This window comes from Lathyrus oleraceus, chromosome 6 (genome assembly GCF_024323335.1).
Source record: "Lathyrus oleraceus cultivar Zhongwan6 chromosome 6, CAAS_Psat_ZW6_1.0, whole genome shotgun sequence".
In the NCBI taxonomy this organism is placed as follows: Eukaryota; Viridiplantae; Streptophyta; class Magnoliopsida; order Fabales; family Fabaceae; genus Lathyrus; species Lathyrus oleraceus.
This window is the reverse complement of record NC_066584.1, coordinates 200,045,664-200,064,927: the sequence shown is the minus strand read 5'-3', so window position 1 is coordinate 200,064,927 and position 19,264 is coordinate 200,045,664. Positions and strand designations below refer to the sequence as shown.

General features: G+C 36.6%; 1 protein-coding gene across 1 annotated transcript; it reads right to left on the bottom strand.

Annotated features, from left to right (window-relative positions):
- Positions 1-1,227: 1,227 nt before the first annotated feature.
- LOC127092419 (uncharacterized) lies at positions 1,228-12,821 on the bottom strand. The gene is made up of 7 exons (XM_051031284.1): positions 12,683-12,821; positions 9,845-9,894; positions 8,781-8,886; positions 7,745-7,924; positions 2,259-2,747; positions 1,952-2,026; positions 1,228-1,604 (listed from the first exon to the last, which is right to left on the bottom strand). Exons 2-7 carry the CDS (start codon positions 9,890-9,892, stop codon positions 1,600-1,602), a joined length of 903 nt encoding a protein of 300 aa, XP_050887241.1. The 5' UTR covers positions 9,893-9,894; positions 12,683-12,821; the 3' UTR covers positions 1,228-1,599.
- Between the last annotated feature and the right edge of the window lie 6,443 nt (positions 12,822-19,264).

Below are 19,264 nucleotides of genomic sequence, written 5' to 3'. Positions count from 1 at the left end.
AAGCAAGCATATTAAGACTAAGTATCACTTTCTGAAAAATCAGGGTCATAATGGATTGCTAGAAATTATGCATTGTAGCACCCAGAAGCAGCTGACAAATCTTCCGAAAGTTTGTTATTATTCTCTCTTATCTCTCTTATTTTCCTTTTCATCTTTATGTCAATTTAATTACACATCTAATAATTTTTAGTCAATTTAATTACAAATCTAACAACTTAGTTACTTAAATTAAGATGTTCCGACATTAAATCCGATTTAATTATACTTATAATGACTTAATTTTTTCAATTTTAACATTTTAAAGTTTTAGTCAACCTAGAGTTACAACTTAGTTAAATATGTTTTGTCTCATCAAAATCTAATGATATTTTGATATAAATTTAAGGATGTCTGATGACAATCCTAAACAAAATCTTAACTAAAAGCTTACGTGGCGATCTCACAAATTTTTTCAAATAAAAAATAATTACTAAAATTAATATAATTATATTTTCTTTATAAAAACGCTTCAATCTTTTAATTGAAAAAAAGGAGTATGCTCTGACAGTGTAAAATATTTTTACACTGTCAACCGATGAGATCCGTGTATCCCACCACATCACACTTTTATTTTTAAAATACTGCTATGATTTAACAATATAAAATATTTTGATTGGATGTCTGTGTAATATTTTATTACACGATAGTGCACTACCTTTAACCTCCTTTTAATTTTATTTCAAAAAATAAAAAATAAAAAACAAATTTTATTTTATAAATATAAAAAAAATCAATTTAATAATCACTAATAACTGATTAAAAAATATTGATTAACTGATTAAAAAATATTTTAATAAAAAATATTAATTAGGTTCTGTTATCTCACCAAAATATTGATTAACTCATTGAAAAATATTGATTAGGTTGTGTTGTCTCACCAAAATATCTTTACCCTGAAGTAAAATGCTACAAAATAGATGATTTCAACAACAAAAAAGTAAAAGGTTATAGCACAATTGATAAAACGTGATTTGACTTTTAGGTGATTATTCCTTTCATTTCTTCTCATCTATTGTTAAATTAATTAGAATGTTTGATGAAACTGCAGAATGTAGTCCGTGTTTTGTAGCTAGGAGCTCAAAAACACATCACAAGAAACCATGTTTTTTTCCTATCAAAAGAGTAGTGACAAGTACTTGATTCTATTCTTGTTGTTGATAATATGAACTTTGGTGTTCAGCAAGTAAGTAACTATAACAGTAGTGTTTTTCATTTGATAAGGTGAAAACTCTAGATACATCATCCCTGTAAAACACAGTTTCATGCATTCTACGCCAAAAATAACATCATCAAAACACAAGAGAACTAGTATATATATAAACAAAGTAGAAAAAACCACTATGCAAAGCTATACCCAAACGGACACAGGATGAAAACAAACCAAAATAAGAGAGATTCATTATTTATTGAGTACATACAAACCCTTTCAAATTTAACTTCCCATCACTGCAGATTATGGTTAGTGAACTCCTATACACATGTTCACGGAAGAGTTGGAATTTCATAGTCTGTCAAACTTCTAAACTTCTATTTACAAGCACTTCATTTTACGGGTGCTGTTCAATCTGCAAGCAAGATAACCAAATATTATCATTATGTGTATGACCAAAATGATTTCATGTTTTGTATCAATACAATGAGAAAATAATAGAGATTTGAAGAGTTTTTTTGGCCTTAAAACAAGTTGTGCTTTATTATATATGCCAGTTTCAATAGTAGCACAACTGCTGATGGCTAAACACTGATAATCCATTGTCCATTGCCAGAGTCATCATAAATCAAGCCTTATATTCTTTTATCAAAGATTAAGATAATGTTAATGTCAGCAGCATAGTAGCACAGACAAAATGGATCAATGGATTCTCTCTCTTTCTCTTGAGGTTGGAGAGGAAAGAGGGAGGTGGTTTCTTACTCTGTTCTCCATTTTGAAGGAAGTTCTCATTAGTAGTACCCAGGTAGGGACATCTTGGATAGCTCTCCATTATATCTGACAAGAAAGAGACCAATTTGTTAGTACTAGGTGCTAACATACTTCCATAGTTTGATGTACAAAATTAGAAGCCTGGTTGAAAAATCTAGCACGAAGCATAAATGGAATTGCAATTTACTCATCATCATCACTCATCAGGACACACACTCATTCATGAAAGCAGAAAAGCATGCAACCACTCTGAAACAGATGCATCGATGACTCACTATGAGTTGGAAAGAAAACATACCAGAACTCTGAGAAAAATCAGCAGTCAGATCTGAAAGGCTGAGGTTTCTAGAAATCTGCCCCAAAACTCCAAATGATGAAATATCTGGGTCAATGAGTGCTCCATTCATAGAATGAGAGTTTGAGTCAACACTATTAAACGATGTAACCGCTGCATCAGCAATAGTTGGGCATGCTTCCAACACAGAGCCATCATGACCAAAGATGTAAGGAGGACTACCCGAATATCCGGGTTCTGATTTTATCATTCCCCCATTAACTCCTTGTATCAAACCCAAGCTTGAGTTTTGAGATGAAAGCATGCTTGGTGGGCTGCTAATCCTATTTCCACGAGCAGATATCTGAGTCAAATCATGTATACTTGTGTTCAGTGATGACCCGCCATTGTTAAATACATCATGTAACGTGGAATCAAGAGCATGTCTCATATTCTCTGGCTTCACAGCAGCACTGGCTTGCTCAGAGGCATAGCAAGATGGATTCTGAGGTACTGTTAAGATAAGAGACAAAGTGTTGGAAAATTGCAAAAATAATTCAAGTCAGACATGAAAACATCTGTAGTAACAAAACAAGCAACTGGATCCGCACTCTGTTTAACTATTCAACCACTTTCCAGCTTATCTTTATCTCTCTGGAATAATACAGGTTGTATTTTGAGAATAAAAACATTTACCAATTTCTAAAAAAATAGAGTAGCCTCCATGGTGTCCTTAACTTTGGTCTTTCTACTCTACCAAAGAAAGAAAATTGTTTTCTTCTCCAAATAAATCCACTGATTTGGCAGCTCAAAGAGGAAAGATGAAAAAGCAACAACAGAACTTCACCCATTTTACTTTCTAAACAGTTGCAGAAAATAGTAGGGAAAGGGAAGCTTGACAGAAATATTAAATATTTATTATAAAATACAATTGAGTGAAAATTCAATCAACCCCACCGCACTTCATAAAATAGGCAATTTCAGTTGGTTAACTAAAATTTTGTGAGTACAGTAACCAAGAAACTAATATTTTGAATTGCAAAATAACTGAACTAAATACTCAACTTTAGACAGCACAAACAGGAGTGCATGAACTATAAACAGTGCAAATTGAAATACAAGAGACTAAGAAATATTTAAATAAACCGTGTGTACTGAAAAGCACTACGGAGACTATATTATATAGAGATTATAACTAATTACATGATATAGTCGATGTGGGACTATTCGATATACAAATATTCTGAAATTTATATTTACAAATATCAACACTCCCCCTCAAGCTTGAGCATATAAGTCAAATGCACCAAACTTGTTACATATATAATTAATTCTGGGGCTTCGCAGAGATTTTGTAAACACGTCTGCCAATTGATCATTAGAGTTGACAAAGTTTGTGACGATGTCACCTGATTCGATTTTCTCTCTGACAAAGTGACAGACTATCTCAATATGTTTGGTCCTCTCATGGAAGACTGGATTTGAAGCAATGTGCAATGCGGCTTGATTATCACAAATAAGTGTTATTGGTCTTACTTCTTCAATTTGAAGTTCCTTGAGCAACTGTTTTAACCAAATAAGTTCACATGTTGCCATTGCCATGGCCCTATACTCTGCCTCGGCGTTTGATCTTGCAACTACATTTTGTTTCTTACTTTTCCAAGATATAAGATTTCCTCCAACAAGTACACAATACCCAGAGGTGGGTCGTCTATCAATGGGTGACCCTGTCCAATTAGCATCGGAGTATCCAATTATCTGAGTATGTCCTTTATTTTCATACACTAGACCTTTTCCTGGAGCACATTTGATGTATCTCAGAATCCTGATAACAGCATCCATGTGTTCCTAACAAGGGGAGTTTAAGAACTGACTTACCACACTAACTGCAAAAGAAATGTCTGGATGAGTGACTGTGAGATAATTCAACTTTCCAACCAATCTTCTATACCTTCCTGAGTCAGATAGAGGCTCTCCCTGATTGGATAGTAGTTTGTTAAGAATGTGTGGTTTGGGCCTAACTCAACCCTACAAAACCGGTTAGTAGCGTGAGGACTGCCCCCACTTATAAACACATGTTCAGGCCATATATTGTCTGATGTGGGACTCTTAACACACCCCCTCACGCCCAGAACTGGACATCTGGAGCGTGGAAATAAATGGTGGGTATGTATGGTTTGGGCCTAACTCAACCCTACAAAACCGGTTAGTAGAATGAGGACTGCCCCCACTTATAAACACATGTTCAGGCCATATATTGTCCGATGTGGGACTCTTAACATAGTTTGACACCTGGATCCATATGAGTATCAACTGGTTTAGCATTCAACAAACCCGTTCCTTCCAAAATATCTTTAGCATATTTCCGCTGAAAAATCACCAAACCATCTTTAGATTGGGCTACCTCAATACCCAAGAAATAGCGAAGTTTACCAAGATCTTTTGTCTGAAATTGATTCGAGAGATGTTGCTTTAACTGGAGTATACCCTACTGATCACTACCAGTTATGACAATATCATCTACATACACAATAAGATAAATACACCCTTTGGCAGCTTCACTACGGACCATACCAAACTGTTGTACTACATTGTTGAATCTGCCGAACCAAGCTCTCGGAGATTGCTTAAGACCATAAAGCGACCTGTGTAACCTACACACCATATTCGATGACTCCCCCTGAGCAACAAATCCAGGTGGTTGCTCCATATATACTTCCTCTTCAAGATCACCATGTAAAAAAGCATTTTTGATGTCAAGTTGATGAAGAGGCCAATGTCGAGTGGCTGCAATGGCTAGAAGAAGTCTAACAGATGACATCTTGGCTACAGGCGAGAAGGTATCACTATAATCCAATCCAAAAATCCTTTGGTTACCAAGTGAGCTTTAAATCGATTAATCTTACCATCTAGACCAACCTTCACTGTATAAAGCCAACGACAACCTACTAAAGATTTTCCATAGGATAGAGGAACCAGTTCCCAGGTACCACTGCTTTTAAGGGCACGCATTTCACCGATCATTGATTGCCTCTACTCAGGGTGAGATAATGCTTCACCTGGAGTTTTAGGAATAGAAACAGAAGACAAAGAAGGCAAACAAGTATACTACAAAGGGGAAAGACGATGATAACATAAATCAATATAATGTGGAGAAGGATTTCGTGTTTGACGTATATATTTTCGATGGGCAATCGAAAAATCGGACTCAGGTTGCAGGAACAGATCCGGTGATGGCGGAGGCGTAGGAGAGTCTTCAATGACCTCAGGGACAGGTATGACCTCAGGACAGGTATGACCTCAGGACAGGTATGACCTCAGGGATAGGTATGACCTCAGGGATAGGTATGAGATGCGGATTTTTACAAGATGCTGATTTTTGCGTTCGGCTATCCCGTTTTGTTGAGGTGTGTGAGGGCAAGATGTTTGATGGAGAATACCATTGGGTGACATAAAATTCTGAAATTGTTGGGATAAATATTGACGGGCATTGTCACTTCTTAAGGTACGGATAGACACACCGAATTGAATTCTTATTTCTTGATAGAATTGTTCAAAGATAGAAAATAATTCAGATCTATTCTTCATTAAAGGTGTGAACTAAAGCAAAAGGGGACGAAGCTCATTTATTAACTCGATTGGGAAACTGACCACGAGTGTGTTTCCCTAGTTGACACGACTCACAATATAAATTAGATACCTTCGATAATTTTGGCACCAACTTATGTAGTTTGGAAAGACTGGGATGACCTAACTGAGCATGGATAGTTAGTGCAGAATCTTTGGCTGAGCATGTCTGAGATGACACTGAGAGGTGATAAAGACCTTGAGACTCACATCCGATACCAATCGTCCGTCCCGAACTCCGATTCTGCAGGGTAACATTATTGTTAGTGAAGGTGACACTACAATCAAGAGAACCAGTTAAACGACTGACTGAAAGTAAATTAAATGGACAATTAGGTACATAGAGGACAAAAGTAACCGAGAGAGAAGGTAGAATTTGAACAGTACCAATCCCTTCAGATCGGGTTTGAGAATCATTGGCAGAAGTTATAAGTTATAGTAGGTAAGAAATCGGATGTAGAGAGGGAAGAGAAAAGATTTTTATTACCGATAACATGATCACACGCACCAGAATCAAGGACTCAAGATCCAAGATAAGATGATTGAGAGAGACAAGCAGATGAAAGCAGTAGAATCTAAGTTCTGAACCTGAGGAAGGAAATCATCATAGTTTGGTGTAAAGTTATGAGGAATAGCCATGAGTATCGGAGAAACAATTGTCCTATGGAGAGTGGAGCGGTCGGACGTGTTGCCACGTGCGGAGGTTTTTGCAGATGAAAAGTGGGGAACGGCTGGATCGGAAGAGGCACTTCTGCTGTTGCCATGTGAAGAGGTTTCTGCCGATGAAAAGTGGGGAACGGCTGGATCGGAAGAGGCACTTCTGTTGGTAGGTTACCGGAGACTTTTGAAAAGTGAGAGGCAAACCGGAGTGATGACACGGTTTGCAAAAAAAAAATTCTCACCGAAAGACAGTGGGTCAACCGGGTAAAGCACGGCGAAGTAAGAATTGTCTCTTAGCAGACTCTAGATACCATGTTGAAATACAAGAGACTAAGAGACATTTGAATAAACCGTATGCATTGAAAAGCACTACGGAGACTATATTATATAGAGAGAGATTATAACTAATTACATGATATAGTCGATGTGGGACTATTCGATATACAAATATTCTTAATATTATATTTAAAAATATCAACACTATGCAATGTGTTCGGAAAGAGAAAGGAACGGAAGGGTCTGGTCGACATAGCATGGCAATATAACCCGTACCCGCGGGTACCAACCCGAACCCGCCCCGAAGTTGACGGGGAAAACCCGCTTTGACTAGGTTTGGGTTTGGGTTTGGGTTTTCCCCGATTTTAAAATATGGGTACGGGTCGGGTAATGGGGATACTAGTACCCACCCCGAACCCGTCCCCGAACCCGTCCCCGAACCTGTCCCGTTTATTTTACTATATATATTATTATTTATTTTTGATAATTTAAAATATTAAATATGTGGTCAACGTTTTGATATTTTAATTTGAATTTATTATTTAAAATATTTGAAATATATGTATGGAATTTTTTTAGATTGTTTTATTTTATTATTTGTAATGTAATTTTATTTTGGAAAAATAAATATTTTTATTAAAAAATTGATTTTACTAAATGAATGGTGGCGGGACGGGGATACCCGAACCCAACCCGAACCCGTTTGGGACGGGTTTGGGTTTTGATTCCCCATCCCCGTTTGGGTTTGGGGCGGGGAACGGGGATTGTTTGGGGATTCGGGTTTGGGTTTGGGGGAGGTAAAAGCCGTCCCCGACCCGCCCCGTTGCCATGCCTATCGCAAAATCTAAAACCTACTAGAATAACTTTTAGGAGACTGGAAAACAGAAACAATAAAGGTTCACTCCAAAGGGATGAAAACAATGTCCATGGAAATCATAGAGACTTACATGAAGAAATATGTAAACCATTAGAGTTGGGTAGTGAAGCAACAGCAGTTGATTGTAGCTGACTTAACTCAGCTTGTTCCTTCAGCAACCTGTTGAACTCCGTTATTTGCTCCTTCAGCAGCAACCTCAAATAATAAGCCTTGAAAAATTCTTGATTTTCTTCTTCAAGCTTTTGCCAAACTGAAGCATCAATAGACATGTACATGTTAGAAATTTCTAGAGACTTCTTACAGCAATCTATGAATAAAGTATAGCAAGCAACAAATACTATTGTGTATACAACTAAGAAATGCTGGTTTGGATAAGTAAATTTGAAATCACAATCAATTAAACATTTTAAACATCATGTTTGGTCCTTTTATGCTAGGAAGCACATATATGACAGGACAACATTACAACCGGCAGTAATAAATAAATAATTTTTACATTTATAGGACACATCACGGTTATAATATGACATATAAAATGCTTTCATTTATTAATTATTGTACTATTCCCATTTGTGTTGACACAAAAGTTCAAGAAACAGTAAGTAAAATAATTGTAAAATACAATTAGGAGTATTCAAAGTGTTCATAAAATTTTCAACATAAATTCATGCCTCAGAGAAGCACAACAAGGACACAAATATTATTTTGCGGTGTCTGTTCTTCTTTGCCTTTTAGTAATAATCTTTATTATTAAGTGCTAGACATGCTGCAAAGCCTCAAAGACAGAAGACAAAACATTACACAAAAGAAAAGAAAAACGGCAACTGGAAGGACGAAAAGTAATCATTGAAAACAGAAGCAAAGAACAGAAAACGAAAGTAGTGCAAAAATGCAACTCTTAAAGGCTACAGCGGATTTCATAATATTCATATCACATCTCAGTAGCAGAGGATTCCGTCATAGATACAATACTATCCACGGCATATGTTAGAGCAAATAAATCATCTAGAAGATTCTATCAACTCCAATGAAAATAAAATTCACTTATTTGCAATTTGCATAAGGCACTAAAGCAGAAAAACATGATACTGAACAAAAGTTCCTACCAAGTTCGGTAAAACCAGGCTCAATTTTTGCTTGAGCTAGTAGAGTTTCCACAACTTCTTTTGGGTTCATATATAGTTGCAGACATCGTTCTATGAGATTCTGTACCTGGAATGAGCCAAATAAACACCATTGCCAGAGTTAGATAAAAATGAGAGTAGAGTGAATGGTAAAGAGATTTTAGGAAGAGTCAGTCAAAGGGGAAAGATAAAAATAGAGGATCAACATAATTGTTTAGAAATAATTTCAATTACAAAACTATACGTTGCAAAATCAAAGGAGGCAAGCAATAGTCCTTAAATACAGAACTTATTGTTGAGATATTGTAAAACATATTAGTATCATTTAACATATTAACTGGATTGTTTAAGCACGCCTCTCACTGTTTGAGCACTTCATAGTTGTTTGCACCCCACTTTTAGTTCGTTAGCAACCTGAGGTTGATTTTTTAGGTTCCCCACTTTGCTTCAATACAGTTGGATATTAGTTCTCAATCATAATTTGGTGGCTGTCCAACAGGTTTTCTCTTCAGCCTGCTACCTTGGCTCATTTTGGTAATTCTACTGTTTGCCTATTTCTTTCTAAATTTGAAAATCTGGTGATTCTGATCATACACTCGGTAATCCCTCTCATCTTTAATCTGACACCTACACTTGCAGCTACTAGTACTGGTCAAATAATAGAGTCATTGAGTATGAATAAAAGTTATGATTAAGTTTTAAATGACCTTGAAATTTTCCAAAACCTCTTATTGAAGGGTTTTCAGATAGTAAAATTCTCTTCGTTTTACCTTCATCCCTGCCATAGAAAATCCTTGTATATTTATTGTATGTCATAAAGGTTCTTTCTTCAATATGAATTCAAGAAATGATTTCTTGTTCTCCTTTTCCGCACTAAATTAAAAATAGTACAAAATAAAGAACTATATAATAAAGGTAGCACTACCTTCAATGAAGAAAGAACATATTCATCTGAATCACACTAAGACATAAAGAAACAATCTTTTGCAAATAAAACTGAACACGCATGTGTGTGTTGAACAAGGTGAGGCAAAAGGTCAACTTACCAGCTGGATATCTTCCCGAGAAACCCGTCTCACAGATCCACTTGACATGTCTGAAGTTCCCAAATGCATTAGGCATAATAAACATAAAGAATAATCAGAAACCATTGACTAGTAATTTTAAGCCATGAAAACTGAAATTAACAAGACAGAAAGAGTTCAGTTTTACTCCTCCCGTGAGAAAAGTGTTAACCACTATTTAGTCCTCCATTAACATTTTGATCCCAAGAGAAATTTGAAACAATCATGAAAAATCACATCAAAATCACCTTTGTGCAATTCTACCATCTTTACTAAATAGGTTCCAGTGTCACTCCTACTTTCTGTTTAATACATTGATTGCGAATCTTAAACTTTCGTATGCGATCCTCATCTAACATAATATGTAATTGATCCTCATCTAACACAATATTCTCATATTTTTAATCTATGCACTTGTTTCACTATACTGCCCATTAAGTACCATAAAGAATTGTCAATCTTAATGGTTGTTCAATAAACTTTCTTTTAAGCTTAAGGGGAATTTTCTATCTTAAACCTCCACCTCATCATGGTTGTCAAGATCTCGATCTAGATCTTAAAATCTTACGATTTTGCGATCTCACTCACCCCCAACGATCTCGATCTTAAGTAAAATCGCGTGTTCTAGCCAAATTGTGAAAAAACTATAAAATCATTGATTTTGTGTGATCTTGGCGTTCCGACCACGATTGGCCGTTTTCCAGCCACTGCCATCACAAGTCCATAAGGATGACAAGATGCAGAGGCGCAACAATTATTGTTCAGCGGTGATGAGTACATGCCTTTTGAAATGACGAAGTTTTAGTTTTAGGGTTTAGAGAATAATCATCTAGGTTGTAGGGTTTGTTTTAAATAATGGGATTATGATAAACCAATTAATAAAATAAATAAACCAATTAATAAAATAAATATGTCTTTAATGTATAACAAAGAATATGAAAAAGGGTCATTTTCCTACAAATACACTTGTCAACCTAAATATCATGTAAAAATACTTCAAATATATAGTATTATTTTCTCATTTTAGTAGGACTTACAATTTTTATTACGATCTTATGTTTTACGATTTTGCAACCCCTTCTCGATTTGACTAAAATAATTGGGTAGGATCTTCCAATCTTAGCTACAATCTTATGTTTTACGATCTTATAATCCCCTCCCGATCTTATGTTAGATCTCAATCATGACAACCTTACATCTCATTCACCTAGCTGGAATCTTATGATTTGCACCTCCTCCTTTTTCTTTATTGCTTTGCATCCAAAACACCTAAACCGTATCATTTTTTAGTATTGTACGATCTCCATTTTTTTTAAAGTCAAAGCCAACGATTAACAGGCCTTCTTTCCATAACTCTGGTCTTCCATTTAATTCCTCTCTTGATATGTTAATAAGTCACTCATTAAAAGGGTTTACAAAAGAAACAGAAAGACTTGTAACAAAATAACGGAATCACAAGGAGTCACTGATAACAACAACTTTCCAATACAAGCGGCAGAATGAATAGCAAAGACAGAGATTTAATAATGTCAAGTATATAGTATAATAAAAAAGGGGGGCTGGAATAAATTGGGAAAAGATAGTTAGCAAAGAACTTTTGATTTGATACGGAATTTGATAGAAACATTTAGCGTATTAAAAGAAATTGGTGAAATTTTAGGAGAAAAGGTCCTCAACAGCAGAAAAAGAAATGCTAAGAAAAGGAAAATGAGAACCAGAGCTTCAAGATGCAACATCCGCCTCTAGGAAAATGCCTAATCAATTCCTCAGCAATACCATTCTCCAGAGGTTAGTCGAACTCACTTCTCCATCTGAACTCGCAGCTTGTCTATCAACAGATGTCGTTGTCACCCCTGGTTGGTTTGACTCCCTCGGTACTCCCCCGTGCTCCCCACTTGCCTCAAACCCATGAACACTTGTTGTTTGAAGACAGCCTAAAAAACATGCCATATTCTAGTTTCCAATCACTGGTACCAATTCAATGCACTTCTAAAGACACCAGTGCCACGCTTTCATCCTTGGAAACTTGATATACGTCAAAATAATGCTGAACCGAATATATCCACCAATGTCCTAACCCATGAAGTAGCTACCTCCAATCTTCTTATCCTCCCCACTCCTCTAAGGTCCCATATGCTGCCTCATAGTTTCTCCAGTTTCTCTCATGATTACCCTTGTCTGTTCCATCTAGCACCTAAATGCATCCTGCTCAGTGTTATCCATGGTGGATAGCAAAAAATCTGACAAATGGCGCTGAGCCGCTGACATATTCGATGTATGGCGCCACGCCATCCTTCACAAATTTGGCGATGGTGGAGAGCCAAAAGAAACCACCACTAATATACGCCATGGCTGATATTTAACAACACTGCTCCTGCCACTCCCAGTTGAGCTTGAGCCTTCCAGCTCTTGCTCCACCGCTGCTATGCTGTTTCTATCCCGTCGATAGCACTCAAGGTCTCAGGTGAAATTAGTAGCGTATTAAAGGATAGGAGTACTATCTCATCCACAACATTTAATTCATCTTAATTCACATAAACACAGAGAAATGAACCCATAATATGCCGCCATCAATATTGCACATAACTTCATAAAACGTAGAGAACCCAAATTGTTTTTCACAAATTAGCTACCAAATATTTAATATTACAATCACTAAGCAAAAAACGAAACGATTTCTGAGGTTCTCTTCTCAATTTCGAAAGAAAAAGCAGATAAGAGTAAATAAAATAATAATTAGAAGATCAGTTGATTGATGCGGAGAAAAGTTGTAAACAAAAACCAAAAGAAAGAGAAAAGAATATGATGAATTAGACGCACCTGAAAGGATTGGAGAGAGGAAAAGAATTGAAGAGGTGACGGGAAGTGTTGTAAAGAGCTTCCGATGATCACCTTTTCCCAACAACAATAATAATAATAATCACCTTATTATTCTAACCAACTTCATCTAAAGAATCAAATACTTGCCTTATTTATATTTTTTTATTTAATTTTTTAAAAAGATATTTACAATAAAATTAAATTTACTCTCTTTAATTTCAATGTAATGTTTTGTCAAAAAAAAAATATATCAATGTTAGATACTTGATAGGAAAAAGCTAGGTCGTACTTTATTATTTGATTTCTTAAATTTAATTATTATAATGGATCATTAGTTTATAGGAAATGATAGATTGTTTATAAATTAATTTTAGTTTTTTTAAAAGTTATTCATTTACAAATTGAACTATAAATTAATAGGTTACATTTATTTCATTTATCTAATCAATATCAAAGTTATTTCAAATTTTTAAGTCTTTGATAAATTAGCGATTTTACTATATGATAAATATAAAATATATCATAAAAATAAAATAGCATAAAAGAATATTTTTAATTAATAATTTTTTTAGGTATTATTATAAAATTAATTATTATTCAATAAAATTAAATATAATAATAACAAATATTAAATTATATATATATATATATATATATATATATATAATTAAATATAAAATTAAAGTTTATTTTTTTATTTTATATACGTAAATTTTGGATTTTTTTTTAAAATAACCATGTTTTTCAAATTAAATACGAAAATAACCAAGTTTTCAGAAAAATTTCCAAAATAACCATGTTTGGGAGAGGATGCGCGGGGGGAGTTGGCGCACCCCTTAAAATTTAAGGGCAGGCGCCAGAGGTATTGGCGCCAATGCATTGGGCTCCTAAAGGAGGAGTCAATGCAATTGGCGCCTACTTGGGCCTCCTAAAGGAGGTGTCAAGGGGAGTGGCGCCTTAGTGTTCCTCCTAAGGGGGCGCCAATAGGCATGGCGCCTTAGGCTCCCTCATAAGGGGGGCGCCAATAGGCATGTGAGAGGTGCCACTTTTTGTGGCGCCTATGTGTATTGTCGGATTTATCTTTCGCCTCTATAAATACCATCACCTTGCATACAATTATTTTCACTCAAATTCATCTCCTAGTCTAGTCCAACCATCAATTTTAATTTTCTTTGTTTTAACAATGTCTACATACATTCAGAAACGAAATGCTGATGTAATATTTTCTGCCGTTGCGGCTCCGATACAGGTTCGACTTTGGAACACAAATACGTTTGAACGTCTTAATCGGACGTTGTATAGTTGGTTAGAGGGAGAAATTGGAGAGGGTGAACGGATTAGAAGAATACAATGGCTTGTGTCCACGTTCAACCAAAACGGAGAAGTGTGTGAATGGGTGGATATTAAGACCGACCAAGACGCTCGTAGGATGATGCAGTACATGTTCAAAATTGTTTTGATGGTTGTAATCGCATAGTTTTTGTATTCTAGTTGTTTTAATTGTTTGTGTTATTTTTTATGAACAACTGTCTTTTCGTCACAGCCGTCTACTATGAAGTAAAATTAATTTTCCATATATTGCAACAGAGGTACTTTGAAATAAATTTAAGTTTCCATATATAGCAACAGAGGTACATCTGAATTTATCTGGTTGTGCTCGTTCTAACACTAGGACAATTATTACGATTGTGACCTGGTTGATGGCATGAACTACATAGTCTAACCATTTTGTTCGTCGTATCCATTTCGGTTCGAATTCGGTGCTGTTAGGGCGACCCTTTTTCTTCCTTCGCATAACTTCGTTGTGCCAGACGATGTCCCCTTGATATTCTGGCCAATAATCCTCTTTTGCCACTACTGAAAAACTAATTTTATAAACATTTGAAAGACTGACGACTTTGTAAAGTTCAGATAGCAAGTAGGATGGATCTCTTCGAACCTTTGAGCACGCCGCTATGACATGGGAGCAGGGGGTACGGAAGGCTTGGAACCTTCCGCAGTCGCACCAACCTCTATCTAATTCAACTCTGTATTGTCCCATTGGCATGCCCTCATTGTGATCCATGGACTCGGCAACACTAAACCAACCTTTTGTTCGGTCAAATACCGTAACCACGTGTGTGTTTGCTTTGGCAGCTTCATGTCTGATGAATTTCATTGAAGCATCACTGAACAACTGTCCAGATTGCAACACGGAACTCCATTTTGAGCGTCTGGTTTCAAACAACACCCCTAGCCTGAAATATGTAGCTTGCACCAAAGCGGTTATTGGTAGGTTACGAATTCCTTTGAAGACAGAGTTCATTGATTCCACAAGATTTGTTGTCATGTGGCCCCAACGTTGTCCGCCGTCGTATGCCCTAGTCCACTTCTCCAACGGAATACTATCGATCCACCGAACCGCATCTTCGTTCGACAATCTTATTTCCTCGCGGTAGTGTTTGAAAGAAGGTTCTGTCAATGCGTAACCTGCATTGACAACCTTCTTACGCAACGTCTTATCTTTGATTTCTCGCATGAAATTCTGAGCAATATGTCTAATACAAAACACATGCATCGAATGAGGATTTTTCCAGCCATTATCAATGTTATTATATGCACTGATGATTGAGGGGTGTCTATCAGAGATCAAACACAAGTTAGGTTGAGGTGCTACGTGCAATCGGAGATTTCTTAGGAAAAAACTCCATCCCTCAGCAGTCTCCCCTTCAACTAAGGCAAAGGCGATCGGAAAAATATTGTTGTTCCCATCTTGTGCCACTGCCATCAGTAACGTTCCTTTGTATTTTCCATACAACCATGTACCATCAATTTGTATAATTGGTTTACAGAAAGAAAAACCTGTGATACACGGTTGATATGCCCAAAATAGACGGTGAAATATTCTATTTCCAACAGCACACGTACCATCTGGTGTATATGCGGGCAATGTTTCCATCTTGAAAATTGTACCGGGAGCATAGTGTTTTAGAGCGAACATGTATTTTGGAAGTTGTTTGTAAGATTCCTCCCAATTGCCAAACACTTTTTCAACAACTTTAGTTCTAGTTATCCATGCCTTCCTATATGATGGTGTGTAGTTGTACTCTGCCCTAATATGCGAGATTATTGTACTCACCTTTAAAGACGGATTATCGCCAATGACAGACAATATTTCATCGCATATTAGTTGGGAGCTTAATTTACGATGATCCTGCATTGGGTTGGTCAGGATGCATGTGTGATCTGAACTCATTGATCCAATCTCCCAAGACTCCTTCATCTTCCTGTACGAAGCTGACAACTTAAAAAGGCAGTGCTCATTCGGACAATAAACTTTATACCTCAATGCGTCAGTTCTGTCAACTCTGAAATCTGCTGATAGTTCCATGTGGAATTTTTTGATGGCTTTTACACATTCCTCTTTTGTGCGAAATGTGTCTCCTTGTTTCAGAGATCCTTGCATTTGCACGTAAGGATTGTACCATACATCTTCCGAAGGTTCATATGAACCCAAATTTAACCTTGTCATGTGTTGGGGTGGGCAATATACATGACCTGCTGGTATTGGCTCCTCTTCCTCTTCAGCGTTCACCATCGAATCAACGATGATCTCAGGTTCCTCTTCTTCATCGTCTGGAACATTCACCTCAGCTTGTTCGTCATCAGTCTCACAAAACACTTGTGACTGATCAATGTACTGGGACTCCTGTTGTTGATGTGGTAATATATACAACTCTATATCATTGTAACCGGATTGTTCGTGACTGCCAAACATATGTTGAACATCATCATCATCTCGAATCTTCTTCTGATAAAATTTTACCTGGTTTTCTGCAAAACAAACTGGATTTTTATAGATGATCTGACCGACATTATTGCACTGCAACTTCTTTTCTATTCTTTGTTTTAGGTGTGAAAATTTTGATCGACGATTTATTGTAAAACGAGTCACCTGTGTGTCTCGAAAACAATAACCGAACAACTGATGATCAAATATTTCACCGTCAACATGTGCACTGATCATATATTATTGTGTGGAAGACATTGTGTTGAATGGAATTGAAACTGAATGATTTGTAAATCTTGTTCAACCGCACAACATAAATAGTTGGCCAATGCATTAATAAATTCATAATTGTCTGTACAAACTTGACTATACTTGCACGCAGAGAAAAGAGTGAAAAGAATACATGCAGTTGAAGGAATCTAGCACACAGAGGAAAGACTGAAAAGAATACACAGAGGGAAGAGTGAAAAGAATACTCAATACCCAGGGAATCAAATAATCTCTGAGTTCTTTGTGCCCTAATGTGCCCTAAGATTAAACATAAAGTAAACATAGGCGCCCATTCCCTTGGCACGATAAAGTAACATAGGCGCCAAAGGGTTGGGCGCCTCTTCACAAAATTTAACATAGGCGCCACTAGGAAGGGCGCCCCTTCCAAATGCCTTACACAAAGGCGCCAAGAGGAAGGGCGCCTCTTCCTTGCATGTGAAAAGTCACATGTAGGCGCCAAAGGTAATGGCTCCTCTTCCTCTTGCATGTGATTTCTTCACATGCGCCTACTAGATTCCTTCCATGCTACTTTTGTCATTCACTTGTCTTTTGTCATTCACTTGTCTCTTCTTTCCACCACATGCAACCAATCACACTCTTTATGGTTTCTAAACCTACTCACTTATTCATCTATAAATAGTCTACCATATTAATAATATCAAATCATCTTCATCACACTCTTTCCTTCTACCACATTTCTTTCATCTAACAAACTTAAGCTTTGCAAAATCGAATCATGTCTTTGTTAACTATGGGCGATGAACACAGAGGCACAATCGAGAATATCTCGGCATTTGTATGTTATCTCTCTCTTTTAGTTACTATTTCTGGATTACTTGTAATACATATGTTCTTTGTGTTATACCTTTGAAATCTCTTTCTTTTTAGTTTCTATTTCTGGATTACATCTAATACATATTTCTTGAGAATGTATTTCTTCTTCTAATTGTATTTTCGTTTTTTTTTTGTTATTAGGATCCGAAGCGGTTTAGATGCCGTGTACATGAATATGTACCCCACGATCCTTTAATAGAACCATATATTAGAGGATGTGGATTTGGAAATCTACTAAACATTGTTTCGTACTCGGTGGACTACAAGTTCATCCTGACTTTGTTGGAGAGGTGGAGACCCGAGACCCACACATTTCACCTTCCGATTGGTGAGTGTACCGTCACACTTGAGGACGTGTACATGTTGTTGGGTCTTCGTATAGATGGAAAGGCAGTGAATGGAAAAGTTAACCAAGACAACAATATATGCAATGAATTACTGGGTGCCCCTTTATTAGACAACGGAACTGAGGGAGACACATCCAGTCAAGCAAGGGGGCAAGGTATAAACTTAAAATACCTTAAACAATATTATGCCAGTTTAGTATTGTCCGAAGATTCAATCGAGTATGAGAAAATAATAAAAGCTCGGTGTTATATTATGATTTTATTTGGTAACTTTTTGTTTCCAGAAAGTACAGGTAATTCTGTGAATATAATGTATTTACCTTTATTACGCAACATCAATAAGGTAAACACTTATAGTTGGGGTTCAGCTGTGTTGGACCATCTATATAGTGCAATGTGTAGAACTGCAAAAAAGAATACCTGTACTTTTTTTTCATGTGCTTATTTGCTTCAAGCTTGGGGGTGGTCTAGGATGCCTTCGCTCGCCCCAGAAAATGAGCGTCCATTCGTGTTCCCCTTTGCAACCAAGTAAGTCTAGCACTTTACCATTCACCATTTAGTTAATTATATCTATTATTTAAATTAACAGTAAATAATATTTTTCACTTCTTTTTATTATCTTAGGTGGTCAGTAAGGGGAATGAACTACAATAGGTGTCCGAAACACGCTATTGTAGTCTATCAAAATCTATTGGATCACATTGGACATGATGATGTAATACTCCTACCAAACTATAGTTAATCTAAAAATAATTCTCAAATTATTTTCCATCTAACGATTTGGTATTTTTTTCCAGTTTGTTTGGAGGCCATATCTGGGTCTGGATCATGATGTGAACCATGACGATGCTGCAGTTTGGACAGCGAAGACACCGATTATCCGATTCACTACAGTTGAAATGCACCAAAGTGACCGGGTCAAACTGCAGTTCAGAATGCTACAACATATTCCAGAATCTCCCACGTGTTTGGGGAATTGACATCAAAAAAGGGTCGATGCACAGTGGGATTATTCTGACTGGAGAGACTTTGCAAAAGACATGTGTCGTCAATGGAGGAATCGACGACAACACATCCTGAACGAACCAGTCATCCAAGGTGCAAGACCGACTCAACAATATATGGCATGGTTTAGGTCTGTAACAACTCAACAATTCGTATCTGAGCCGCGGTATTTGATGGATCCGCGCCAACTTGCTTCATCATCGTATGTCCCACATCAATTCACAACCCAACACCAATGTGAACCCACCCAAACCCAACAACCAACCACACAACATCAACCGACCACATACACAAAACAACCACACACCCAACATCGCAACCCGTTCATGCCAACCACCCAACAACGAACCATCCAAC

Bases quoted from the DNA above. Each gene is read 5' to 3' on its own strand.
- LOC127092419 (XM_051031284.1), bottom strand. From the start codon at position 9,892: ATGTCAAGTGGATCTGTGAGACGGGTTTCTCGGGAAGATATCCAGCTG. The intron at 7,925-8,780 runs GTAGGAACTTTT...TTGATGCTTCAG, and splicing joins GCCTGGTTTTACCGAACTTG to TTTGGCAAAAGCTTGAAGAA. The intron at 2,748-7,744 runs GTAAGTCTCTAT...TTATCTTAACAG, and splicing joins TGGTTTACATATTTCTTCAT to TACCTCAGAATCCATCTTGC.